A 23,480-nucleotide genomic window follows, 5' to 3' on the forward strand; every position below is an offset into this window, starting at 1 on the left:
TATTATAAAGTATATTACACAGAATATTATAGAGTATATTACACAGAATATTATAGAGTATATTACACAGAATATCTCTATCACCATCTCAAAACTCACACATTGCGGGCCCACACTTTGTTGTGTATCACCAGGGTAGACTAACAATACAAACATCCTTTTAGTAGATTATATCTAGCTTTATCACTTAGATTTTATACATATAATCTATGTACTTACCCTTTCTATGACTTATTTTGTATACGCGTATAACTTGATGAATAGAGAGTTAATCATGTTCTACATTTCTGTTTCTATCAGGTTAATTACTGTTACCGCTGGACACCAGGGGAGAGTGAGTGGACCAGGAAGGCTTCCATGCTCACACGCAGGCAGTCGCATGCCATGTTCTCCGCTAACAACAAGATTTACGTTATGGGAGGTTACACTGCGGGAGACCTGCAAGACCTCTCCTTAGGTCAGTGAATAGTCATTTTTCAGGCTATTGTTTGACAGCGCTTTGTCACATCGCTACAGTATGTTTCAGTATTGTTACTCATTTATATTTATTAAAATACGTTTCACGATTGGTTAAAAAGCACATTTTTATTGTACAGTGGAACCCCAATTTACGAAAAACTCTATATACGGAATTTTCAAGTTATGAAATATTGTGTTGGTCAAAATTTTTGCTTTGAATTATGAAAGGGACTTTTGTAATTTGGCCCGATTGATAGTCTCGTGCCTTGATCCGTTTGCTTCCCGTTGGTATTACTTAAAATGTGTCTCACTCAGTTCCATTGGCTAGTGAAAGCCTGTTACGACAAGTATTTTGTTTTCATTCGTTATGCGATTTGGAGTTATCATGTATCGCATACAGAATAGAGCAACTTTCGTTTCTAGCAATTCAAGTTCTGCGTTTTCTGTATGTTGACAGTTTTTTAGTTCATGCCGATGAAAATAAAACTTTCTACTTGCATTTTTAAAAACATTCTATTTTGAGCCAAGGCAATACAACACCCACCTCTTTGACCTTAATCCTCCAATTCCCCGTGGTTTTTTTCTTGGCCTCTTTAGGCGGCCAAAGGTAAACAAACAAGCATTCATAGGTTTTATGCATTGTTTTCTGTTTTTTTTCATTTCAAAATGTACTTTTTCTATTTATTATGTAGGAATATAATTATAGTATGTATTTGTTGCAGGTTTAACCATTACATGTATTTATAATTGATACAAATGTTATGTGTGAGTTTTGTGCAGGCTTGGAACGGATTAGGGCATTTACATGGTAACATCAGCTTCTACTTGAGAAATTTTCTACCTACGAAGTGGCTTCAGTAGCGAATCACTTTCATTATAAGTAGAGGTTTCGCTGTATTACTGGATACAAGTGGAAATTAACTGATAAACAAATCATGTCCTTTCTGACCAGAGACGCATCTTCTCTAATATTATTAATTGTATCTTAAACTGGATTTGCATCAAACCGTAAACCACATCAAACTTTAAAAAAACAACTTTTTACCAAGTAAAAAAATCAAGTATATTGCTTGCTTATCTTACCGCGAGGAGAGGCTGTATTTTTAAGAGCTTTGTTCCACAAGCATTGTCTCTGCGATCTTGGCTGGCCATGTCTGAGCCCTGTCGAAAGGCAGCCTCAGAAATTGGCGGGACACATATTTGCTGAAAGCAATTTAAGGTTAGCTGCCATTTCTACCACTACTGGTAGAGTTGTGGAATTCCTATCACTACTGGTAGACCTTTGAGAATTGAGCCCTTGTTGTTTACAGGTGTTTTAGACCTTTAGGGAACATCTGCTCCTTGATTTTACATGAATATCGAATCAGTGCTGGCGGACTTGCGAAAAAATTTTATAACACAAAATTGAAATCTATATTTGATCGGGAACTGTTTTCGAAAGCTTACTTTTTTCATATGTATAATTGGTCTTTTTTGTGACTAAATTAAATTCCTGCAATAAAAAAGAAAAGCTAGTGAAGGTGCACGGCTAACCATCCAATTATAATTATAAGGGAGAGAAAAAGGGGTTTTCCAAAGGGGTTTTTCGTGTAAATAAATCTGTTTACGACTCTGTATCAGTGCCATTAAATTGCAAATATTCTTTTCCAGTAACAAACAATCGCAGTTCATTTCCATCCGGTAGTTTTCCATAGTTCGATGGAGAATGGTAAATAGTAATATTTTTGTTACAAACTCAATGCGGAGTCAGTATGTGTGTACTGTTATTTTACTACATCTGCCATCTTTCAATTAATTTTTTTCCAAGTTCAAATTCTCCAGTTTACCTATACAGTCATACTTCAACTTACGAGCTTAATGCGTTCCGAGACTGAGCTCGTATGTCAATTTACTCGCATGTTGGTGCAATTAATTTATATATAGAACAATTAAATATATATTGATTGGTTTCCATACTCTAAAAAAGGCAAATAAAACACTCAAAACAAGATGTTGTAACAGAAAGAACATGTTGGCTATTGTCCTTACGTACTACATGCTTTCAAAAAGCAACAAATAAAAAATAATGCAAGGAAATGTGATTAATTAAAATGTAAAATTAAATACATACATTAGCAGTTAACACTCGCATTTGCCAGGGAGGGAGATATAAGTTATCCTTCGTTACAACAGTTGACTTTGATAAATTTAGATTTTATCAAAGTGTTAAAAGACAAACTTGGAAGCAAACCTAAAAGCAAACTTTCATTTTCAACTAAACGTAATTAAAATTTCTTCGGCGTTCATAGTTTGAAATTTCTCACTGGTTAGCGAGAAATCTTTCCTTTTTTTCGCTTTCACGACTAGCCGGCCGTTTTAAGATAAACCTATCTAAGGACGTTTGCCTTTGTCGCCCTTGCAACATGTTGCGATTAGGACGAACACAAGTGTCGTCACAAATGGTTAACGCACGACCACTAGCCAACTTGTCCGAATGTCTATTAAACAGTTTGGATAGATAGCGCCGGCCTTTTCACATTGCATCGTTTCAGTTACGCTGTCACCGGCCAATTGTTTGTCCAATGCCATCAGCGGTCGTGAAGATCGCTGCACCGTTTAGAAACTATGGTTAGTTCTTTTGCGAACTAAATGCCCTGAATATAATCCTTCTGTTTGATAATTATGAATGTATTTCTGTCATATTGCCGAGCTATCTGAATCACGCATACACATTTCGCATATTTTTCAATACTTTTCCGTTTAATATCGACTGTTACGTTTGCTTTTTCTTTGTATTATCGTTCATTTTACTGGCAAACTTTCGATCTACGCACAGTACTTTTAATTCACATAATTCTGCACAGAAAATCGTGCACAAAAAACACGGTACAACAGTATAACCTGAGCAGTTGAAAAATACAGAGTGATGCTGTTCTAATAAAACACCTCCGGCATACTTGGCAACTCACTCAAGTGCTCGTATCTCAAACATGGCTCGTATGTTAGTGCTAAAACTTGCTAGAAAGCTGGCTCGTATCTCAAGTTTCTCGTACGTTGGAGCACTCGTAAGTTGAAGTATTACTGTACCTACTTGGCATCGTGGCAAATATCTAAAATTTATTACCTGTTCACAGAATGCTCAGACCAAATTGTTATCACAAAATTTTGCTTGGTAAATGCTACAAAAAATAGAGCAATTGTTAGCTGAAGGCTTCACTGCTTTCGCTGATGAAATGCATCACCAACATATTGTGTAGATATCAGTTATGGCTACACATACCAACACTACTTAAGGATGCATTGCATTGATAAATAGATTGACCAATGAGAATTAAGCCTTAGTTATGTGAAGGCCACGGTGTCTTCATTGGATTTCACAGTAGGCTATGGTTACTGAAGTACCATCAGAATATTTATATTGTAACATTGGTTGTAAGATGTTGTAACATGACAATTTGTGATAACAGTAGTAGCTGTTTGTATAGCTATTTCCATTGATATATTTTGCTGAAAAGAAAAAATACTACGCGCTAAAATAAATACAAAATGAATGATGAAAATAACCTAAAAGTATAAAAATACTTAGCTTTATAACATAAATTAAAATACGGGAAAAAATACTTTTAAAATATTTACATATAAAAAAAATGTTTAATAAAAATTCCAATTTATACTAATGGTTTTGTATATATATATGTTACAAATAAGAATATCTTTGTCGACATAAATAGTTGTTTAAAGTCCTCTTGTCATCATCATTTAAAAATCAATATGAGATGGAACCAGCATGCGTTGGAAATAAATAAAATAAAATTGGTATCATTATAATCAACTATTTCAGCCAATCACAAATGCGTAGGTTTTATCTCTATCAACGGAAACCAACACGTGTATTTCGAAACAATGTATCGCCGATGTATTGTCAATGCATTGGCTACTATTATCCGTGTGTTTAATTTTGATGTATAAACATTGGTCAGCAGTTATTCAGACTTTCCATAGTATTAAAGAGTCCTTCTACTCGGGCTCTTTCAGCTATGAATGGAAGAGAAGTTGAATGTTGGTGAAGTTGGTCACCAGGTGTTGAGTCTCACAGTTGGTTTGGGTTTATATAGATTTCGTGGGTGGATGTGTTTAACTAAGCTTACACCTCTACTCCTAACATAGATATGATAGGAGCTTATCTATATTAGGATTAGAGAATAGCAGTGGATATACAGTAAGACCTCTCAAGCCTACACTTTCAGTTTGATATCAGTAGAGAGTATTGCTATTTTATTGTTAACTAGTGGAATGTCCGAGGTTGCACGGGTATTAAAAATCAGCTTATAAACAGTGAGAGGTAATGTAACTGCCTGCCACTTGCCATTAGCCTGGCACATTTCTAATGGCTAATTTGAGTAAGCTTACTAATAAGAGCGGTGAGAACAAGCATAAAATTATGTTGCACCGTAATGGAGAGGGGTAGCGTATTTTCCCCAACATTGCGACATATATCGCCCAATAACTCCATCAATGTCGTATAGCTTTATTGGTAAGGTATTTGCCTGGCAAACGGGAGGTTCCGAAATAAAATCTGCGATACGGATTCTTCATTCCAATATATTTATAGCTATAGCTGGACAGACCGAAGTACACACAAACTTTGAGATTTATATATATATATATATATATATATATATATATATATATATATATATATATATATATATAGATGTATCCAGGAGTTCATAGTTGAAATTTGTTGGCAGCATTTCTAAGTATTGCAGTATTTCCAAGAGTATAAACACAAATCACAATGCTTGTTTGAGTGTACGAAAAGTAAATTTTGTTACTAACGTAAGGAGGACTTGACTCTTGGTCATTCCAAGCCAGCTTGTTGGACTTGGACTGGTTTAAACTGCTTCTATATTTGGTTACACAGGCATGGAAAACTGCTTCAAAAATGAATTCTATGATGCTGAAAGCGACGGATGGGAGGCCATAGCTGACACCCCTTCGCAATTCGGACACATTCACAAAACTGTGGCTATAGTGGAAGGTGTAGCTTACCTGCTAGGTACTCTTTCTCATCTATTCTTATACTTGCTGCACTTGCATGTGGCTGGTCTGCTGTTATTTCTATGGCGGGTAAAATAGTGAAATGCTTTGAAGTCAGTAATAATGCTGAAAAGCTTTCCTTGAAGATAAACTTACACGGAATTTCAGTAGGTTTTATCAGAAAGTATCGGTATTTTTCTATCATTTGCGACTGTTTTTGATGTTTGAGGTGATCTGACTACCAGGATGTTTTAAGATTAAAATCGACAAAACTTGATTGTGGTTAAAACGCTCAGAAGAAAAACACGTGTCGAAATGGCGTCATGAGTTGCGCAGCTGCTTGTCTTTCGCGTTATCGATATCGGCTATTGTGTTCACGTTGCAGCGTTACGCGTCTCTGTTCTGCCGGTCTATTTGCCAAAGTGCAACTATAAATGTCATACTCGCGCATTCACTTGAATTTGAGTGCTTTAACCTTAATCAAGTCTTGTCGATTTTAATTTTGAAACATCCTGACAGTCAGATCATCTCAAATGTCAAAAACAATCAAAAATAATAGAAAAATATCAATATTTTTTGATAAAATCTACTAAAACTTTGTAGAAGCTTTTTAAGTCATTTTTTAATAAAGAAAATTGAGAAGTTAGAAATAGCAAGAATTTATGTTACATACCTTTGTTGAATATGTATCCAGCTGATGCAGTACATGCAGCTCATAGTCATCATTTGAAGATGCTCTTAGAAGGAACAATTTAAATTGCAGCATTAAAGTGTAATTCATTCAACTCTAGGTTTAGGATTACCTCAAAGTATAAATTTTCTGACAATAGGATTTAAAATTTGGATGAATATTTGGTTCTACACGTGACATGAATTCCAATATACAACGTTCAAAGTTTCTCAAAACAAGTGCAGTTTTGTGAAGAAGATGGTGATAATTAGAAATCAAGCACAAATAATATAAAAATAGTTAATAATATACAAGCTATGGTAAGTTAGTTTCAAACGTACAAAGTAAGTTATGACTGCTTTATTGTTGGATGAGAATATCAGGTGGAGTGTGTCATTAACTGAATACAACAATTGAGTTGAGGTTTCTGATCGCCTCACTTTTTGCAGTATTATACTTTGATCACCGAATGCCCGGTGTTGCCCGGGTGATAAAAAATCTTTGAACAGAACACTTATTTTCATTTAACATATAACAACAGTTACCATTCTTTCAAACTTCATATCAATGAGAAAAGTGTTTTGTGCAGTTTAAATACATTAGGTAAAAGAAAAATAGAAACAACTGTAAAGGTTTTTAAACTTTTTCAAACAACTGTAACTTTTAAATTTCATGTAATGAAAAAAAGTGTTTTGTTGGAATATATTAAGAGAAACAATGAAACAACTGTAAAGGTGTTTAAAGGTAAATGTTAAATAATTAGCAAGTAATGGCTAAATAAAGTCTGTTTTGCTACAACTATAATGAAACATTATTTGTTATACAATTATATAATTTTAATTCATTTCAGTGTTGTAATGAAAATATTGTATAGAGTGGTATAGAAACCTATAGTAATTATCTAATGCAAACACCCCCTGGTAAAAATCATCAAAAAATTTTTATTCGTACTGTACATATTAATTATTAACAAAATAATATGTTTGCCTACAGTAACTTTAGTGTATTTACTAGTTATGATCTGCAGAAATTGTAACATTACAATGTACTACTCGCAGTATGTACTGTGGGAAGTACTTACCTTTGATACAGACGTATAGCATGAATGTTGAATTTAACTTGAATGAATTTAGCTTTAGGGAGTGCCAACTAATGACTGTATTGTATTACCTATCATGGGTGTTCATTAATTCCTAATTATAGACAGTGAACAAGGAGTTGTCTTTTCTTTGCAGCTTTTTACCATCATTTCCGCGTACAAATCGACTTGATGGATAAGTCGATGTCTAAAGTTTGGTTTAAAATTCTTAGTTTTGTAATGTACCTTCCGCATAAGTCGACCCCCTTGTTTGGCTCAAATCGTTCGATCGCTAATAGTTCAGTCGGCATTAGAAGCATGCGTAGTTGGAAAAATGACATTCAATAATGCCATCAGCAAAAAATTCCCATATTTTTGGGCTGTCGGCAATATGTACAACAAGTAACAAAAGAACGAGAGATGACAGTTTTAGTGTAGATCACAAGGAACGAAAAACAGCACTTCTCCATCGCATTGACCCGCCTCGACAATAGAACGAAACTGCCACCTTTGATAGTACGTATGATTTCAATAGAAAAGTCATGCTGCAAGGCAGATTTCTGTCAAGAATTGGGATTCATTACCAAAAAAGAGTGGATGGACGATAGTGGATACATCGAACGGATTATCGAAGTGTGGGCTTGTGGGCAGGTGCTACGAAAGATCTTTGTGATGAGAAAGAATCTTAGTGGTGACAATTTAAATGAAGAATGAGATTTTGCATTTGATCTCATGTTGCGTAGGATTACTAGTATTTTACTATTTTATAAGTCCCTATATGTCATGTCGCGTAATCTTGATTTGCAATGGTTTTTTGAAGTTGAATTTAACTAGAAGTCGTGTCATGAAAAACCTGACCGCCGTATAAGTGGAGGATGGATTTTTAGGCTTGAAATTTGATGTTAGATTTTTGATTTATACACAGCATTTACAGTATATGATGACTTCCTGTTCTTAGTTCAGTTTCTACAAGTTTACAGTCAAGCATTTACAGCCAATCTATTACAGCCAAGCTTGAAGCCCTCATTACAACGATTCTATTTGAAAAGAAACCTAAACCTCTACAAAATAAAAAAAATTTTAACATTACTGCAAAGCATTGTATAAGATTCAACTCTTAGACCTATTTGATAACTTTAACACATGAATGAATATCTAGGAATGTCAAGGACAAAATTCATCAATTCATAGACTCACTTCCAGTTTGCTTTAATACCAAATTATATTGACAACTTATCCACCATCCTTAGCCTTTCCAACTTACCATTAAACTCTGAATATTCAGGGGGCAACCAGAGCAGTAAGTACCTCCATGAGTTTCACCTTGATGACGAGGAGCTGGTACAAGGAGCCTTCTGTGGTAAGAATCTGGTGCAGCTGGTGAAACTGACAGCCTACTATCCCAGCTACATGGCTAGTGACGTGCCCAAGTCCACTGAGGGCTCATGGCAGTCAGAAGGCTGAGGTCGAGTCATGCTGGCAGCGAGAACTTCATTTCAAGTTACTACTACGCACCATATTGTATCATTTTTGAAACTTTCTGATGAGATTAAAAAAGTATATATATTTTATATTATTTCATGAGGTCTGTTGATAATATGGCTCTGCCGAGTTTCTTTTATTGAACTGCATTCAGGCAGCTTTAATTCATATGCAAAGGCTATTTCTTTTAAATGCAGAACTGAGATTTACCTAGATACAGAATGATCTAATCATCCAGCTGTTAGACACCTTTTTATAACTTAACTAAAGGCTGGTTCACATTATATCGCTGTACATCGACTTTGATGCCACAATACTTCGGTGATCATCGATGATAACAATGTTTACATTATCACACATTATTATACTCTGCGACGTAGCGTTCTCATTTTTTTTCTCGAAGGAATCTCTTTGTTTTTGCATGCTGGAATCAAATACTAGTCCGGCAGCAACTATCATTAATGGAAATGAATAGGCTATGCTTTTCGCGACAGCGAATCACCATTGCTGAGACTGTGCACATTGTACACGCTGTTGTTGATGGCGAACTATTGGGAATTTGACAGCTGCAAACTCGCTTGACGGATCCGTGTTGCTTCATCGATTCCATCAGTTTACAGCGCACTTAGTCACAACGCTGACATACAGCGATATTGTGTGAATCAGCCTTTAAGGTTTATGTGATCCCAAATTATCACTTGTTTTTAAATTATTCATTTGCATCGCTTCCCCTTGTCTTCATGAATATCTCTGTTGTATGCTAACGCAGTGCTAACACATACCCTTATATATATGTGTGTGTATAAAGCCTTTTTAATGCCCGAGGATTTCTATTGGAATAATCATGTGGTTTGTTGCATCATTGTGACTTGTAATAAAGAGTTGTTCACTCTTTAATTTGTGAACTGTTATTGAATTGGTTGTGCTATTTTACTCAATTGGTTTGCGAAGTCAGGGTCTAAATGTTCAGTATTTAATACATAAGCTTTTAGTTTCACTGGTTACGTTAAAAACAGCTGTACTATTTTAGTTTGTACAACTTCTCTTTCTAAAGTTCCATAGTTATTAAAAACAACTCCTATTTGTAGAAGCTTGTAGTTCAATACAAAGTGTTTTCCTACTTGACAACTTCAAATATTGGATAGTTTCAGTTTCTATTTTGAAACTAATGAAATTAATGTGAACATATACAATGATAACACGATGCTTTATTGCACGCTCTCTGTCGGTTATAAGAAGAATACAAATACGAATAAATATTAAAATTGAAGATGTACAAAAATCAACACAATGATTCTGGTGTGCACTCGAGTTGCGCTTTAAAATTACATGTTTCCTGTGGTTTAATATTTGGCGTCTGTCTATCACCAAGGTTTGGTCGAGAAAAAATTGGCAAATTTGCTTCAAGGTCACTATTGCGTCGACACATTTGAATATAGTTTGATTGCAGCTGCCGTTGATACTGTAATACCTTTTTCTTCTCCTGCTCCCACGAGTCCCTTTCCTGTAGAAATTGTTCTCTCTCAGATTTCAACGCTGAGTCTTTTTCAGCTAATAAAGCTTTTAAGCGTGTTGATTCGCGGTCGTCAGGTGGAGTTTGCTTGTCTTGCTGTCTTTCAAGCTTCCTGACAAGACGATGTTTCTCGTCGAGTTCATTTGTTAAGTTCATGTTTTCAGCTTTGATTACGGTTACTAGCTCTTCCAATGTTTGAATTTGTTTGTGTTTCTCTTCATCTTGTTGCCGTAGCAACTCACAGTCACAGGAAATACCTGCTAAACGACTAGAAAGTTCATCATTTTTGTACCTGAGTGTTTTGAGCTGCTCGATCATTGCAGAGTTGTGCTCTTTATGCAATGAATATTGCTCTCTTTCCTTTATCATTTTTGTATTTTCTCTTTGCAGACGATTAATTTGATCCTGCAGTTCTTGTTCGCACTTGCGCGCTCGTTCTTGTTGCAGTCGGAGTCTTCTGTGATATTCTGATGTCAATTCCTTCATCTGGCTTTCCCAGTTCTGGCGTTTTTCTTCATTCACTTTGAATATTATATGCTCGTTTTCTTCCATCGTCTCTCTCAGAGTAGACAACTCCACATCTTTTTCCTGAATAATCTGTTCATAGTGTGCTATATTGTCTGTTGGAGATGGTGTTACTTGGTAGCAGTCATGCGATTTTATGTCCCTGTACTGACTAGACTCGCATATGTAGTTGTCTCTCATGGTGCCATTGTGACTGCACGCCCTGCTTTCCTGAGATGAGTAGCCATCGTCAACATGCGGCTTGTCGAAACTGTAGTCCTGGCTATGCGTGCTGTAGGTAAGGGATGAAGACATCTTACTACTCGCGACTGGCTTGAAGGCTATTGGTCTCACCACCGCTTTTCCGGCACTCTACAACACCATAATGCAACATGTAATTAACATTGTAAATAACAGCATTGATTTCATTATTTATGCATATATGTCTCATTTCCTACTACAAATATTGGTTTCAATATGCATGCTGGCATCGCTTGTTGGCAGCAGGAAGGTGGTGATACATTTATAGCCATTAGCAAGTGAGCTCTCATATTAATGTCTGACATGAAAGCATCACTATGTTTGTGAGACCAGTATCCCCACCCTCGCCAGCTTGCTCATGTAGTATGTGGAAACAGTTCTAAATAGAATGTCTTAACCACCGACTGCCTTATCAACATGGAAGAATTATAGGGCACTTTGTGCTCTTCAAAGGCTTAGTTATTTGCAGACTGCTTGCTCACATAACAAATAATGTAAAGGCAAAATGAATGTAAATAATATGTTTGCTGTATGAATGCAGATGAAATTCATTGTTTTCAAAGTTTTGTTTTGAAGGAACAATATTGAAGGTAGGTCAAGACGTGGATATTTCAATCATCAATTTTGTTAAGGGCATATTAAAGCAAACATAAAACATAAACATTTAAAGGTGAACTTCTATGACATGTCATGAGGTATACTGAGGTATTCATATTCTACTCAGGTACTTCGGACAATTCTAGGAAAATTATGGTATTATGACAGGGTGCAAAAAGGTATGCAATAACTAAACCAGGCTACGTACTCAGGAATATGCGCCGATATATCGATAAGAGCCGTGGCCTGAAATCTTTAGAAACAGTTTAATGGTTGAAGGTTACTATAATTGCTTGCCTTATACCAAATGTGTTTGGTTCATCTTGAAAATGCTTTATTATATAAATTCGCAGATCATCTATAATATAATTATTGGGTCTGTAATATCACTGAAAGTGGCATATAGAAGATAACTCCATCTTTATAGATATGTGAAGTACTGAATGAATACTAATTCTGTAACCATTTGACCCTAAATATTTTTAGGCATTTTTTTACGCTTAACCTTCTGGAAGGTGCATAGAGAGCCTTAAACTCCTTTAAGTGAAAGTAACATATAATATTTACTTCCACAATACAAGCTGACCAAAAGAAAGTTACTCAATATGTTGTAATACTTGCACACACAATGAACTGAAACCAAAAACACCAGATGACTAGGAGCCGCACACATGAAAATATGAAGACAAAAACAATGTGATTCATTTCCACTGAAAACCTCTTGAAGAAGCAAAGGTTCCGCGGTAGCGAGGTTTTTACCCTTGCTTGCTAAAACACTGGCTCAAGTGAGCCATTGTTTGTTTATAGCAATTAACTTTCCTCTGTCCGGTGAAACACTCCATTTAATGCATCTGTCAGACACTCAAGTGTTCTTTATGCACCCCTTTATTACAAACCATCCACTATAGCTAATAATACGACAGACTCTGCGGGTGTTCAAACATGACCCGCTTACTTTTAGATGTACCCTCACTCTATGGAACAGCATGAATCACTCTCAAGTAGAGAAGATAAGATAAATATTGTTATAGAGCATAATCAGGTACAGGCAGAGTAAATATTGCCTATTCAAGTAATGACAAAAAATCTGTCATAGCAGACAACATCTAGACCTGATCATTTATCTGCACTCCCTTTCTGTGACATTTACATCAAAAGAGGAAAACATTGATTGGCTACTGAGTGCAAATCTATTGCTGCAAATGGGAATAACTAGCAATGAAACACAGTAGCATCAAATTTCATTTATGGCTCAATAATTGCCATGCCACATTGATAGATTTTAAAGGTTTCTAGCTTCTAGCAACACTTTTATTAATATCCTCTAGAAATTCACATCCACCTTTCCAGTTGCCATATAACACTTCAAAGAAGCTGGTCAGAAACCTTTTCCATTTAGATTCTTACAATTATGGTTCACAACTATTATAACGGACATTATAGGAAGGTAAAGTATATTCAATAGTCTATGCATAACAGGAAATCATAAACAGTATGTTCCATTTCAATCAAAAGCAATGAAACTGTGAAGAAGAGGTCACCTGCACAAAGGAACTTAGATCAAATTCTGTGACCAGCATTCAGGCTGTAATAACTGATCACAGATGATGTAACCATGGACTAATTAATTAATTATTTTGGACTAGTGAAGACAGCTGTCCATGTGCAGCTAATAACATTAGGCATCATATCAACTTGTGGGACCTGGCACGGAACAACCTTTTGGGATATGCTGATCAACTAAGGCAATCTTCGTTAAAAATAATGGCCAGACATAGGACAAAAAATGTCAAAATATGGAAAGCTTGCCAGCTTCTCTCGCTGCCATAACAGCTTATCATGTATCACTAAGGCTGCCAGCTAAAAGACTATGTTTCTTAGATAAGCCAGAAAGAGATTTCTGCTGCCAGCCAAAAACAACCTATTCTATGTGCATCAACATGCAGCATGATTACTAGTTTCAAGCAACTGCGATCAACCTCCAGCAATGCTTACATAAAGTCTGTCATTGTGATGGCAATAATTTACCCTTAGCAATGTTCTAGAGATGCTCCATGTTTTGCAACTTGGAGCCTTCTCAAAAACGACCAACATAACACCTCTCATAAATTCACCCAGTTTCAAAACTTTGTTGCATATAAAATTGTTATAAACAAATTGATCAAGCTTCCTTGCCTAGCTGTGACAACATCCTGATACAAACATGTGCTGTCTACAGTGCAGCGACGATGTAAATCAACCATATTGGCGAAAGACAGCAAAAGTCGATAAACAAAGAATGAATTCAAACCACTCACCTCAATGTCCTGAGACTAATTGAAATGTAATCTTAACATTTCTTACAAAACACACACAAAGGCCTGCACAGACAAATCAAACAAGGCAAAAAGCCAGCCTCTTAGGAATACAACAACGAACCTTTGAATCGAATGCAAAGCCTTCAGTATTCCACTGAGCGCTGTGCATCCTGCCCTCTCCCGGAGTGTATCTCGTTTGACTAAGGGCTTGACACAGTCGGAGCTCGATTGCTTCTTAACCACGAGCCTTAAACAGAAGGCTTGAAAAGCCAGCTGGTCTTACCCTATCTCAATGCAAACAGGACTCACACACTCCTAATCTAACACTGGTACTTGAACAAGATTAGATGTAATTGTGAAGAATCCTTTATCTGGCTGGTAGGGTCTTTGTTGGCATCTGAGGTTTTTGAAATTTGAGCACTTGGCCCACTAACATCTGTCAAAAATTGGACAAACCTTCGGAAACATCAGACGATGTAAACAGATTTCTTCCATATACTGTCGACTACACAAACACTGATTTGCAAGATAAAGGAAATTCTCTACTGGTTGAGATTATGTAAATTCATGCTCAACAAATTGCAAACAACCTTACATACTTGAGATAGCGAAATACTTTCAGAGGCGAACTGGACAACACATGCTTAAAGGAATTGAATAGCCAAACACAAAAATGAGTCACTACAATTGTTACAATAAGTTGTAAAAATATTTTTGCAAATGGAATTTGAGAAGGTCCTGCCCGCCATTGAGTATCAGCAGTGAATATTGTTTGCTTTGTGATTCAAGGTAGTTCCTAAAGGAATTTGTGGAAAATTGGTACATCGATTGAACTATCAGCTAACTAAAGGTGGGACCCCACAGTCTGGTGTTGCATGCTAATGACGCTCATGGCACAAGCACTTGCTTCTGGTTGTCCGACATGCTGGAGTTTACTTAAACATGATTGTATCTTTTACCAATTGTTTGGTGACAGAAGTACATTTATCTTAAAAATTCGGCAAAAAAGAAACAAACTTGCCATTATGGTAGATATTTTCATGGTCCAATAGTAGAATTGAGCATTACGAATGGGCTAAAAGGCATCACACAAATGTAGTCATTATTGAACATCGGCCAGTTTCATAAAGCATCATGAAACAGAAACCATCATTCACTTTTAGCTTATATAGACTCTTTCCAAACTAAGAAACCACCTCAACTACCATCATTGCAATGCAGGTAGATCGTGACAATCTACTAATTGTGTTATATGAAGAAACTGTTTCTGGGGCACTCGGTGAGCTAGCTGCCATCTGGTCTGCCCCCAGCAGGTGTACCCACTAATGGATTACTTCTTGGAGAAAAGTCAAGTGGTACACACCCTAGTAAAACAGTTTTTTCTAAGACTACATGCTTGGTAGCCAGATAATTGGTAGCCGAAAGAAATATTGGCGTTACTTGATGACTTTAAAAAGCCTGATAAAGTGTGTCAGCCCGCAAACACTAACAACTACAATAGGAATATCACACGGCTCACTAAAAATACATTGTATATTTCAAGGAGAGAAAGGCAGTGCCACATAAGAATTTCTTTGTTGGCGGAACAGCCAGAGACTTGGTAGATGGTGTGGCTCTGGACAAGTCTCTTAGAAATGGTAACTGTAAGTGGTTAGTCATTCACCAGAAGTACATCATGTATCTCATTGTTGACGGTCAGCATAACAAAGGAAAACCAGAAACATAAGGAATGGTAGGGAGGCATAGCTAACAATTAATTATGCTGGATGCCTGATGTAATGAGTCGGAAATGGTCTGACTTGCTTAGTGTTTCACATGAGAAGCGCTCAGAAAAGGAATGGCAGACCAGAGATAACCAGGTGTTCAGAGGTTACTTGGAAATGTTTTCACCAAATCTGACTAAGCAATCCAGAATGAGTACAACCTCTAGGTTGCTGCATCATAAGCAGCCTTTGTTTTGATGCAGAAGAAAGACGGAGCCAAAAGCCAGCACTGCTCTTTTTGAACTCAACATGGCGGTTGCTTTGTGACATCGTAAAAAGTCAACTAAACAGGTTTATTTGATTTAATGTGCTATTCTCATGATTTATCTCATTTATAAAATAATTTCAATGAAAGCTTACACCTCTGATACATCAGCTTTAATTGGCTTACATCTCTGATACATCAACTTTAATTGGCTTACATCTCTGATACATCAGCTTTAATTGGCTTACATCTCTGATACATCAGCTTTAATTGGCTTACATCTCTGATACATCAGCTTTAATTGGCTTACATCTCTGATACATCAACTTTAATTGACTGAAATCTGACTGATCACCTCTATTTGAAAAGCCAGCAGAAACCATAAATATTATGTTAGCACATTTTCCAAACTATATCTGTCATCTGCATCACTTTGCAAACTGCGAGATCCCACTTCGAGAAATATTTTGAAACCAGCACACCCATAGGTGTGAGAACATTGATGAAACTTTACTATTGGTGCCATCCACTAGGTTATACAGCTAGGTGTTTTAGCAGAAGTGCCCTCGTGAACAATGGAACAGCGGTACGGTTTTGCATGATTTGCATCAAACTCATTAGGAAGGTAACACCTTTTTGCGCCAAGGACAAAGGCTTTCTTACCTAATCATCTAGCCTATTTACTTGTCACGCATTGCGATTTAACCAGCGTGACATACCTTGATAATCGCAGTTATTAAGAAGCCAACTAAACGCTGGGAAAATCTCAAACTTTGAATAGGCATCTAACTTTCATTGAATGCTTTTAATTTTTTTCTATAACCTAGGTCAAAAAATGTTCCAGTTGACAAAATTTATTTTGTTAGCCAATCACAACAAGCAGACTTCACAAGGTTATTTTTAATATAAATACTTTAATATTATGCTAAAGTATAGCCAAGTGTTGTTGGACATCGCTGTCAAATATGCATGGATTATACTATGATTTTGGTGAAGAATAAACTTCAAAATAAAGATCCCTCTTCAATTCAAATCTTCTCTGCCAATTATTAACTTTGCTAGGCAATAGAGCATAAAATCTGAGAGTAAATAAGCTTTCAATTAGAAGTGTGCACCACAAGCGTTCTTATGCCTAATTGCTTGAACAATCAAACTTTCCTTACACAAGTGGCCTTTCAAGAACACTCGCTACTTCAGTGTCTATCCCAACAATGCAGAACCATATATTTACCGCAAAAACAATTACTACTTATCATTAGTATTATTATTGCTGCAACAGTTCAGTGGAAAGCAAGCAAGACACTTCACCTAATCATCAACTTCCACCAACAGCAGGAGACAAAAATAAAATGTAGTATATCTAAGCTTACTGCAGGTAATAGAATACATGAGAGGCATGTCAAGGCAAGTATAGTAAATGCATCATTACCTACTGCGTTAGCTTAATGGCAGTAGATTTGTCGCTACTGCTGACCAACAAAACTTCTGACCTTTGTGATTTTGATAGCAACCCCATGACATTATGTAATAAATGTTTGTTATGTAGAGAGTTGATATTAGACAGTGCGCGTCAGACCAGATGATATATATAGTGAGGAGAGCAAGGTTGATCTGGTTCAGCTGCTTCAAGTTGCCCTCAAATATGTTACCATTCAGTATTGTTGAAGCAGTTGGGTGGTCATGATACATATAATATGGGAAAATCTATACTTAATTAATAATAAAAACATATGGTGATGACCTGAATAATTTACTATCATGTTTAATATTTTTCCATGCTGACTTTTTGTTTCCTAGGATCAATAAGTCTTTGTCAAAATGATTTTACATCCAGAGTGCTATGATGCTACGTAAATCAACAGGTTTTGAATGCAACTCTGTTGACCGTCAACAATTCTTTGTTGAGCTGACTCAAATAAATGTGTCACCAAATAAAATCAGCCACATACCATCACTTGATGGAAATACAACAAACGCTGAATAAGTCCCTGCCCCTAAACCAATGGGTAGAATCATCAAAAAGGTTTTAATGTTTTACCAAGACATTCCTGATGATAAAAAGCAAACAGAGACTGTTCTCTCTGTTCAGAGAAGCAGATGTTGATGCTTACCGAAGGAGAGGTTATATTTTCCCAGTTAGAGTGAGGAATTGTCATGAGGCTGCTGGCTTTCTTAAGACCAAATCCATGAAGATTAAATGCTGGTTGTCTTCCTGAAAATGCTAATTTCTGTCGCGTGGGTGCTGCAAAACTAGCATTTTCATCAAACCAATCGTCTTCTCTTTGCTGGTTTGAGAGATCAAGGACTGATCTATGATCTTTCCTCATCTTCGATGCAGATGTAAACATACGTCTTTTGTTGGCACCCGTTTTTTTAGATTAATTTTAATCCCGCTGTAAGCAGTTGTCCGTCTACAATCTATGATTCCAGAATCTGTTCCACTGATGATGCATTTGCTGACTATATATCAGCTTACTGCTTTTGTTGTTGTGATGTCTTTGTGTGAATGGAGAGTCAGCGAGCAAGCGACTCCTACTGTTTACTATCCGTGTATGACGGATGACTGCCTTGTGTCCAGCTCATCCCATCTGCATTTCATTTGTTACGCTTCATCACTTCTATAGCGAAATATTTGCCTTTCTCATTTGCACCGTGTGTCTCTCAAAGTCGGCCGATCCCTTCTTTGTGTAAAAAAACTTATCAATACCATCAGCCATTTTATAGATGAAAGGATTGGCAAAACGTGATCGGAGGAAAGTTACTAAGAAAGAATCTCGATAGTGTGATTTTAACCAACTACTTGACAGCAAGGGAAACAATCAAACTCAAAAATCTGGTTCTCTCGCTGTCTTTGAGCCAAAGAAATCTTTTTTATGGCGGAGAGGAAAATGTGAATCGTCCCAACTCAGGAGTGTTGACATTATGACAACTTGTCACAGATAAAAATACCAGCTTTATTTATGCAACGATAAAAATAAATGTTTAGACCCTTTCAGAGTCTTGGCACTTAGAATCCATCTTTGATCCACAACTTTGAGGCTACGCAGGTACAACTATTCAGTTTCTTCTAGCAATTGCTGGAAACTAATGATCAATTCAGGATAGCTTTTTTTCATTTAAAATACCAACTAAGAGTCTACCTTTATTTAGATGTGTAAAGTGTAGTAGCCATTTTATTGTTTTGAATATTTTCGGGCAAAACCGTTTAGTAATATCAGACAGACAGACAGACAGACCCTGATAGCAATGTAGTCAGGTAATTCATATGAAGCCTTTTTGTCAGTTCCCACACTTGAGGCAAACAAAGCACAGCTTCACTGTCTTCTTGAATAGACAAGATATGATATTAAAGACATAAAAGTTTTTCCTTATTGCAAAGTGCACCAACATAATTGCACACTTGGAAAGTTTGACTGCCATCAGCCATGATCCTGCACCCACACTTCAATCAATATGTTAGACATGACTTTAAAATGTCTCCGAGCTGGCTAGGGACAGCGAAAGCAATACATGGACGTATTCCAGCCAAAAGCCACGCTCTAAGCTAATCAATAATGCATAGTCTTTACATTATATTTTCAAAGTTGGAACACAAAAGCTGTTTTGAGTAGGACCGTGAGACCAGTATGAGTCAGCCCTCTCTCGCCTCTATTGAAGGCTACATAGAACGTGAAGAGAATGAAACTATTGATTAAACCAATCAATTAACTAGGGTTCCTTTGAGTAAATATTCTACCATCGTACTCATTGCACTGCCTCTCACAAATTATAAACTTGAAACAAAATTGGATTTGCCTCCCTTGTGGTTAGCTAACAATCGGGAAGTGATAACTCTTAAAGAGATTTGATGGCTATGTTTTTTATTCTTTGGCATGCATTCCATATTCGACATTTAAATGATTTAAGTTTTTGCAATTAGTCAATAAACTAATGCGCAAAGACGAAAAGTGTAGTAGCACAGTGCCGCTGTATATCACCAGATTTTAATTTACTCTCTGAAAGCTTTTAAACGCAACAATATAGTTCTTGTTCCACCCTATATATGTTATTTATGACTGTAGTTCCGATCAGTTCTTCAAAACATGATATGAAACTATTTTCTACTCAACAGACGGAGAAAATCTGTGCTGCGATGAACTAGTTTTCAGCAGAGAACAAGAATGTATGAACAGTCTAATGCCTCTGTTATTTTATCAGCCGCTTGTTAAAGGCCTGCATTCCGATGCTGTCTTAAGACAGCCTCCAATTATTGCATAAGCCGGTCATTGACAATTAAATTTATAAACATCAAAGCTGTTAAACACCGACTCACCTGATTGAGCAAACCACTGACTGGGGCGATTTGAGGTGGAGCAGGCTCCTCAGCCAGCTCTTCATAAGTAGCATAGTCCTCTTCCTTCCTATATCGTCTTGAAGGAACTGACGGGACGGCGCTCACAACAGCCCCAGTATCAACGCTTATGTGTCTGAGGTTCTCTTTCTGTGTAGTTGAGTTTGCTGCTGACTTTTTATTTTTATAAACATCCTGATAGTCTTTTTTCTCTTCGGATAAAGAGTTTTCCCTCTTGTAATATTTGCCGTTGTGATCTTGCGCGGCTCTTCGACCCATCCTAGGGACAAGAGAATAGTCCTTGGCCAGTTGCTGTGAATCCTGAGAGTCTAGGCTACTCGACGCTGTGTCAGGAGAATAGACGTGCGTATAGTTAGCTAAATAGTTTGAGGAATAAAATCCATTGCTGTCTGCAGATTCTAGAATGTCAGGCTGGGATCGTCGTCGATTAGAGCGCATGTTAGTAATAGCTTGAACTTCTGACCTTGTTGGGTAGTAGCCTGCAATGTAGCCTGAGAGTGTAGCCAGCAGAAATTATTGTGTAATATATAAAAATTATATTACATTATTGTGTAATATATAAACAGTTATATTAAATTATTGTGTAATATATAAACATTATATTAAAGAATAGTATAAACATTTCTCATATCTGTAGGATGCAAAAATTTTTATGACATAAAACATTGTGGCATCCATAATTAGAAGTTATTCTCTCATGTACTAATTACTTATCACAAAGTGGACAACTGCTAGCAGGTAGCAGTTTGCAAAAGACAGTGTTAGATTCAAAATAATGTTTTATCGTCTAAATGATCTCACATTTACAAAAATGTGAGATCATGAATGGTATATTTATTGTAATATCTGATGCAATAATTTTAATTTCCTATTCAGCTTATGGAATGATAGCTATGGCGCAATATATTAATCACTTATTGCAAGCACAATTGATGAGACTATTGACTGTGTTTAGACTCACTTAGTGATGGTCCTAAAATAGGTAAATCGATACTATAATGGCAAAATATGCTTAGCCCCTTCCATTTTGTTGGAGCCAAGACTAAGTGAAAACAAAGTGCAATAAATAAATTGGCAGTTTTTGATGGAAGTTTGCCAACAAGAGCCAAGATGAGGTCATTGACTAAGGTTCTTTTAATAACGGTCGGAAACTAGTTGTGTCAAAGATAGATTGCGCTGAGCTGAGAAATAGGGCTACTAAAACTTCTCTCTTGTAGTCTGACCAGAGTTTCAGGCTCTGTTGGCCGGCTACAAGCTTTATCAGTACTGATAGTAACTGACACTACTTTTATAAACCAGCCGTCACTTTATGGATAGTAAAACTTTACTTGACTCACGATATACCATAATTGTTTTGTAAGGTTTCATATTCACTGAACACTGCAAAAACCTGTGTTAGTCATTATTTTCTATTACATTTTTTTACAAAAAAATAAGAAAATAGTTTCAAAACTAATAACTCATTTCAACCTTTTAAAAGGTTGTTATAGAAAAGGTGGGTTGAAATACCAAAACAGAGATGGTATATAAATATCCTGAATGGCATTAGGATATGCAGTTTATTGTATGATATACATTATTTTAACATAAATGATAAACGTGCGGAAGTCTCACGAGATGTACGGATTGAAATTGTACTTAAACTCTACCTTTCTGAGCTTTAAGACTTGTTCATAAATAAATTTATTGGTTGAAATGTCACCTTTCACAGCGCAAATGATGGGCATCGCTGTTCAACTCTTAGACTCACTTTTCAACACATATTAGCCGAGGTGACAATTAATAAACTCTCAGTCTATATATATAATACTTTATTGGCAACAATTTCATTTCACAAATAGAAATTTTTTTCAAATTAGGCCATACAACATTAGTGTAACAAAAAAGGAGAAAAAAGCAACGGTTAGCCATTAGAATTGAATAAATAGTCTGACAAATAGTGTTTAAAATGCCTTTCTCTGCTAAGAGAACGGATATTTGGTGGAAGATTGTTAAAGCAGCTGGCAATGACATGTTCAAAATGATTGTTAGTGATTGTATGCAATTTGTTCATATCACGTGAGTTGAAATGAGTTGAGAACCTGTAATTGTCATGTAAAAAACTAGGACACAAACCATGAAAAGTCTTGAAACATTGAATTGAAGTAAAATAAATATTTAGCATAAGCAGAGTGAAAAGACGCAGAGATTTGGAACGTCTATGGTTAACGCTCTCTAAAGCTTTTGGTGTGCTGACACCTATGGCCTTGCTGACAACTTTTCTCACCTTGCCTAACTTTTCCACTAACCATTGGTGATTCCCCCTGGTGCTTGCCAATATAACGTGCATGTATGTCAAATACATCAGTACAAGAATCATTTGCATAGTGTTCAATACGATTAGCATAAGCTATGGAATTGACAAAAAGGCTAAGGAGAAAGCATTGAATGATTTATGAGCTGCAGCCTCCAGACAGGAAGGGATTGAGTTGTCTCGCTCATTTGACAGAGCAGAACATGTAGAGAGAATGGAGGTGCTAGATTAAAACAATGAACAATCAACTGAGACACTGACATAATGACAAATGGAGGAACGACTCAGTTGGCTAAATGCCTCAAAAGTTTGCAGTTGAATGAAAACCGACCACTGTCCATAGACAGAATTAGGCATATCTCCTAAAATATGTATCTCCTACAATTTATTATTGCCATATTTTGGTACATAATAGGAGAGATATTTTCAGCTGACACCTTGGCAGTAGACTCAACGTGATGATGCATGTCAGATTTATGTCAAGGTCAACTACATAAGGTAAACTAATTTGAAAATGTTTGTTTCTATTTTACTACCTAAATTGTTAATTGTAGCATTAACAAAAAACATTATTTGAAATTTTTAATAGCCTATCTTGCTTGCGTTGCAACTCTGCAATTAACTTTTTGGCAGCTTTTTAATCATTCTTTCAAGTCAAATTTTTATAGAAAGCATTCTTTTATAACAGGATCAATCATTGAAATGGTAGGCCTCTAACAGCAGTTGTATCATCCATTGTTTATCGTTCTGTTGATGTGATGTCGGTTCATGGCTATACTGTTCTCTGCTGGTGTGATGTCAGTCCGTGACTATATGTTCTCTGCTGGCGTGATGTCAATCCATGACTATACTGTTCACTGCTGATGAGATGTCGGTTCATGGCTGTATTTTTGCCTATATTCTAGTGTATCAACCTTTTAAGGATCCAATTTGCGTCATGAACTGGGATTGGCTGCTATGCTTTCCCTGCAGGAGTCGTGCTATCCTA

General features: G+C 36.4%; 2 protein-coding genes across 4 annotated transcripts in view; one reads left to right on the forward strand and one right to left on the reverse strand.

Moving 5' to 3' along the window:
• The window catches only part of LOC137393460 (kelch-like protein 9), a 30,359-nt gene extending 20,591 nt beyond the window's left edge, over positions 1 to 9,768 (forward strand). The window contains exons 10-12 of the mRNA XM_068080025.1: positions 301 to 457; positions 5,363 to 5,497; positions 8,512 to 9,768. Coding sequence (XP_067936126.1) covers positions 301 to 457; positions 5,363 to 5,497; positions 8,512 to 8,690 — 471 coding nt within the window. The 3' untranslated portion in view covers positions 8,691 to 9,768. The remainder of the gene's footprint in view (positions 1 to 300; positions 458 to 5,362; positions 5,498 to 8,511) is intronic.
• Positions 9,769 to 9,896: 128 nt separating this feature from the next.
• LOC137393461 (leucine zipper putative tumor suppressor 2 homolog) overlaps positions 9,897 to 23,480 on the reverse strand; it is a 43,675-nt gene continuing 30,091 nt past the window's right edge. For all 3 annotated transcript variants that reach the window (XM_068080026.1, XM_068080028.1, XM_068080027.1), the window contains exons 2-3: positions 20,161 to 20,678; positions 9,897 to 11,097 (exon numbers count right to left, since the gene is read on the reverse strand). In XM_068080026.1, the coding sequence (XP_067936127.1) occupies positions 9,991 to 11,097; positions 20,161 to 20,678 (1,625 nt within the window). In that variant the 3' untranslated portion in view covers positions 9,897 to 9,990. The remainder of the gene's footprint in view (positions 11,098 to 20,160; positions 20,679 to 23,480) is intronic.

This window comes from Watersipora subatra, chromosome 4, assembly GCF_963576615.1.
Source record: "Watersipora subatra chromosome 4, tzWatSuba1.1, whole genome shotgun sequence".
Taxonomy (NCBI): domain Eukaryota; kingdom Metazoa; phylum Bryozoa; class Gymnolaemata; order Cheilostomatida; family Watersiporidae; genus Watersipora; species Watersipora subatra.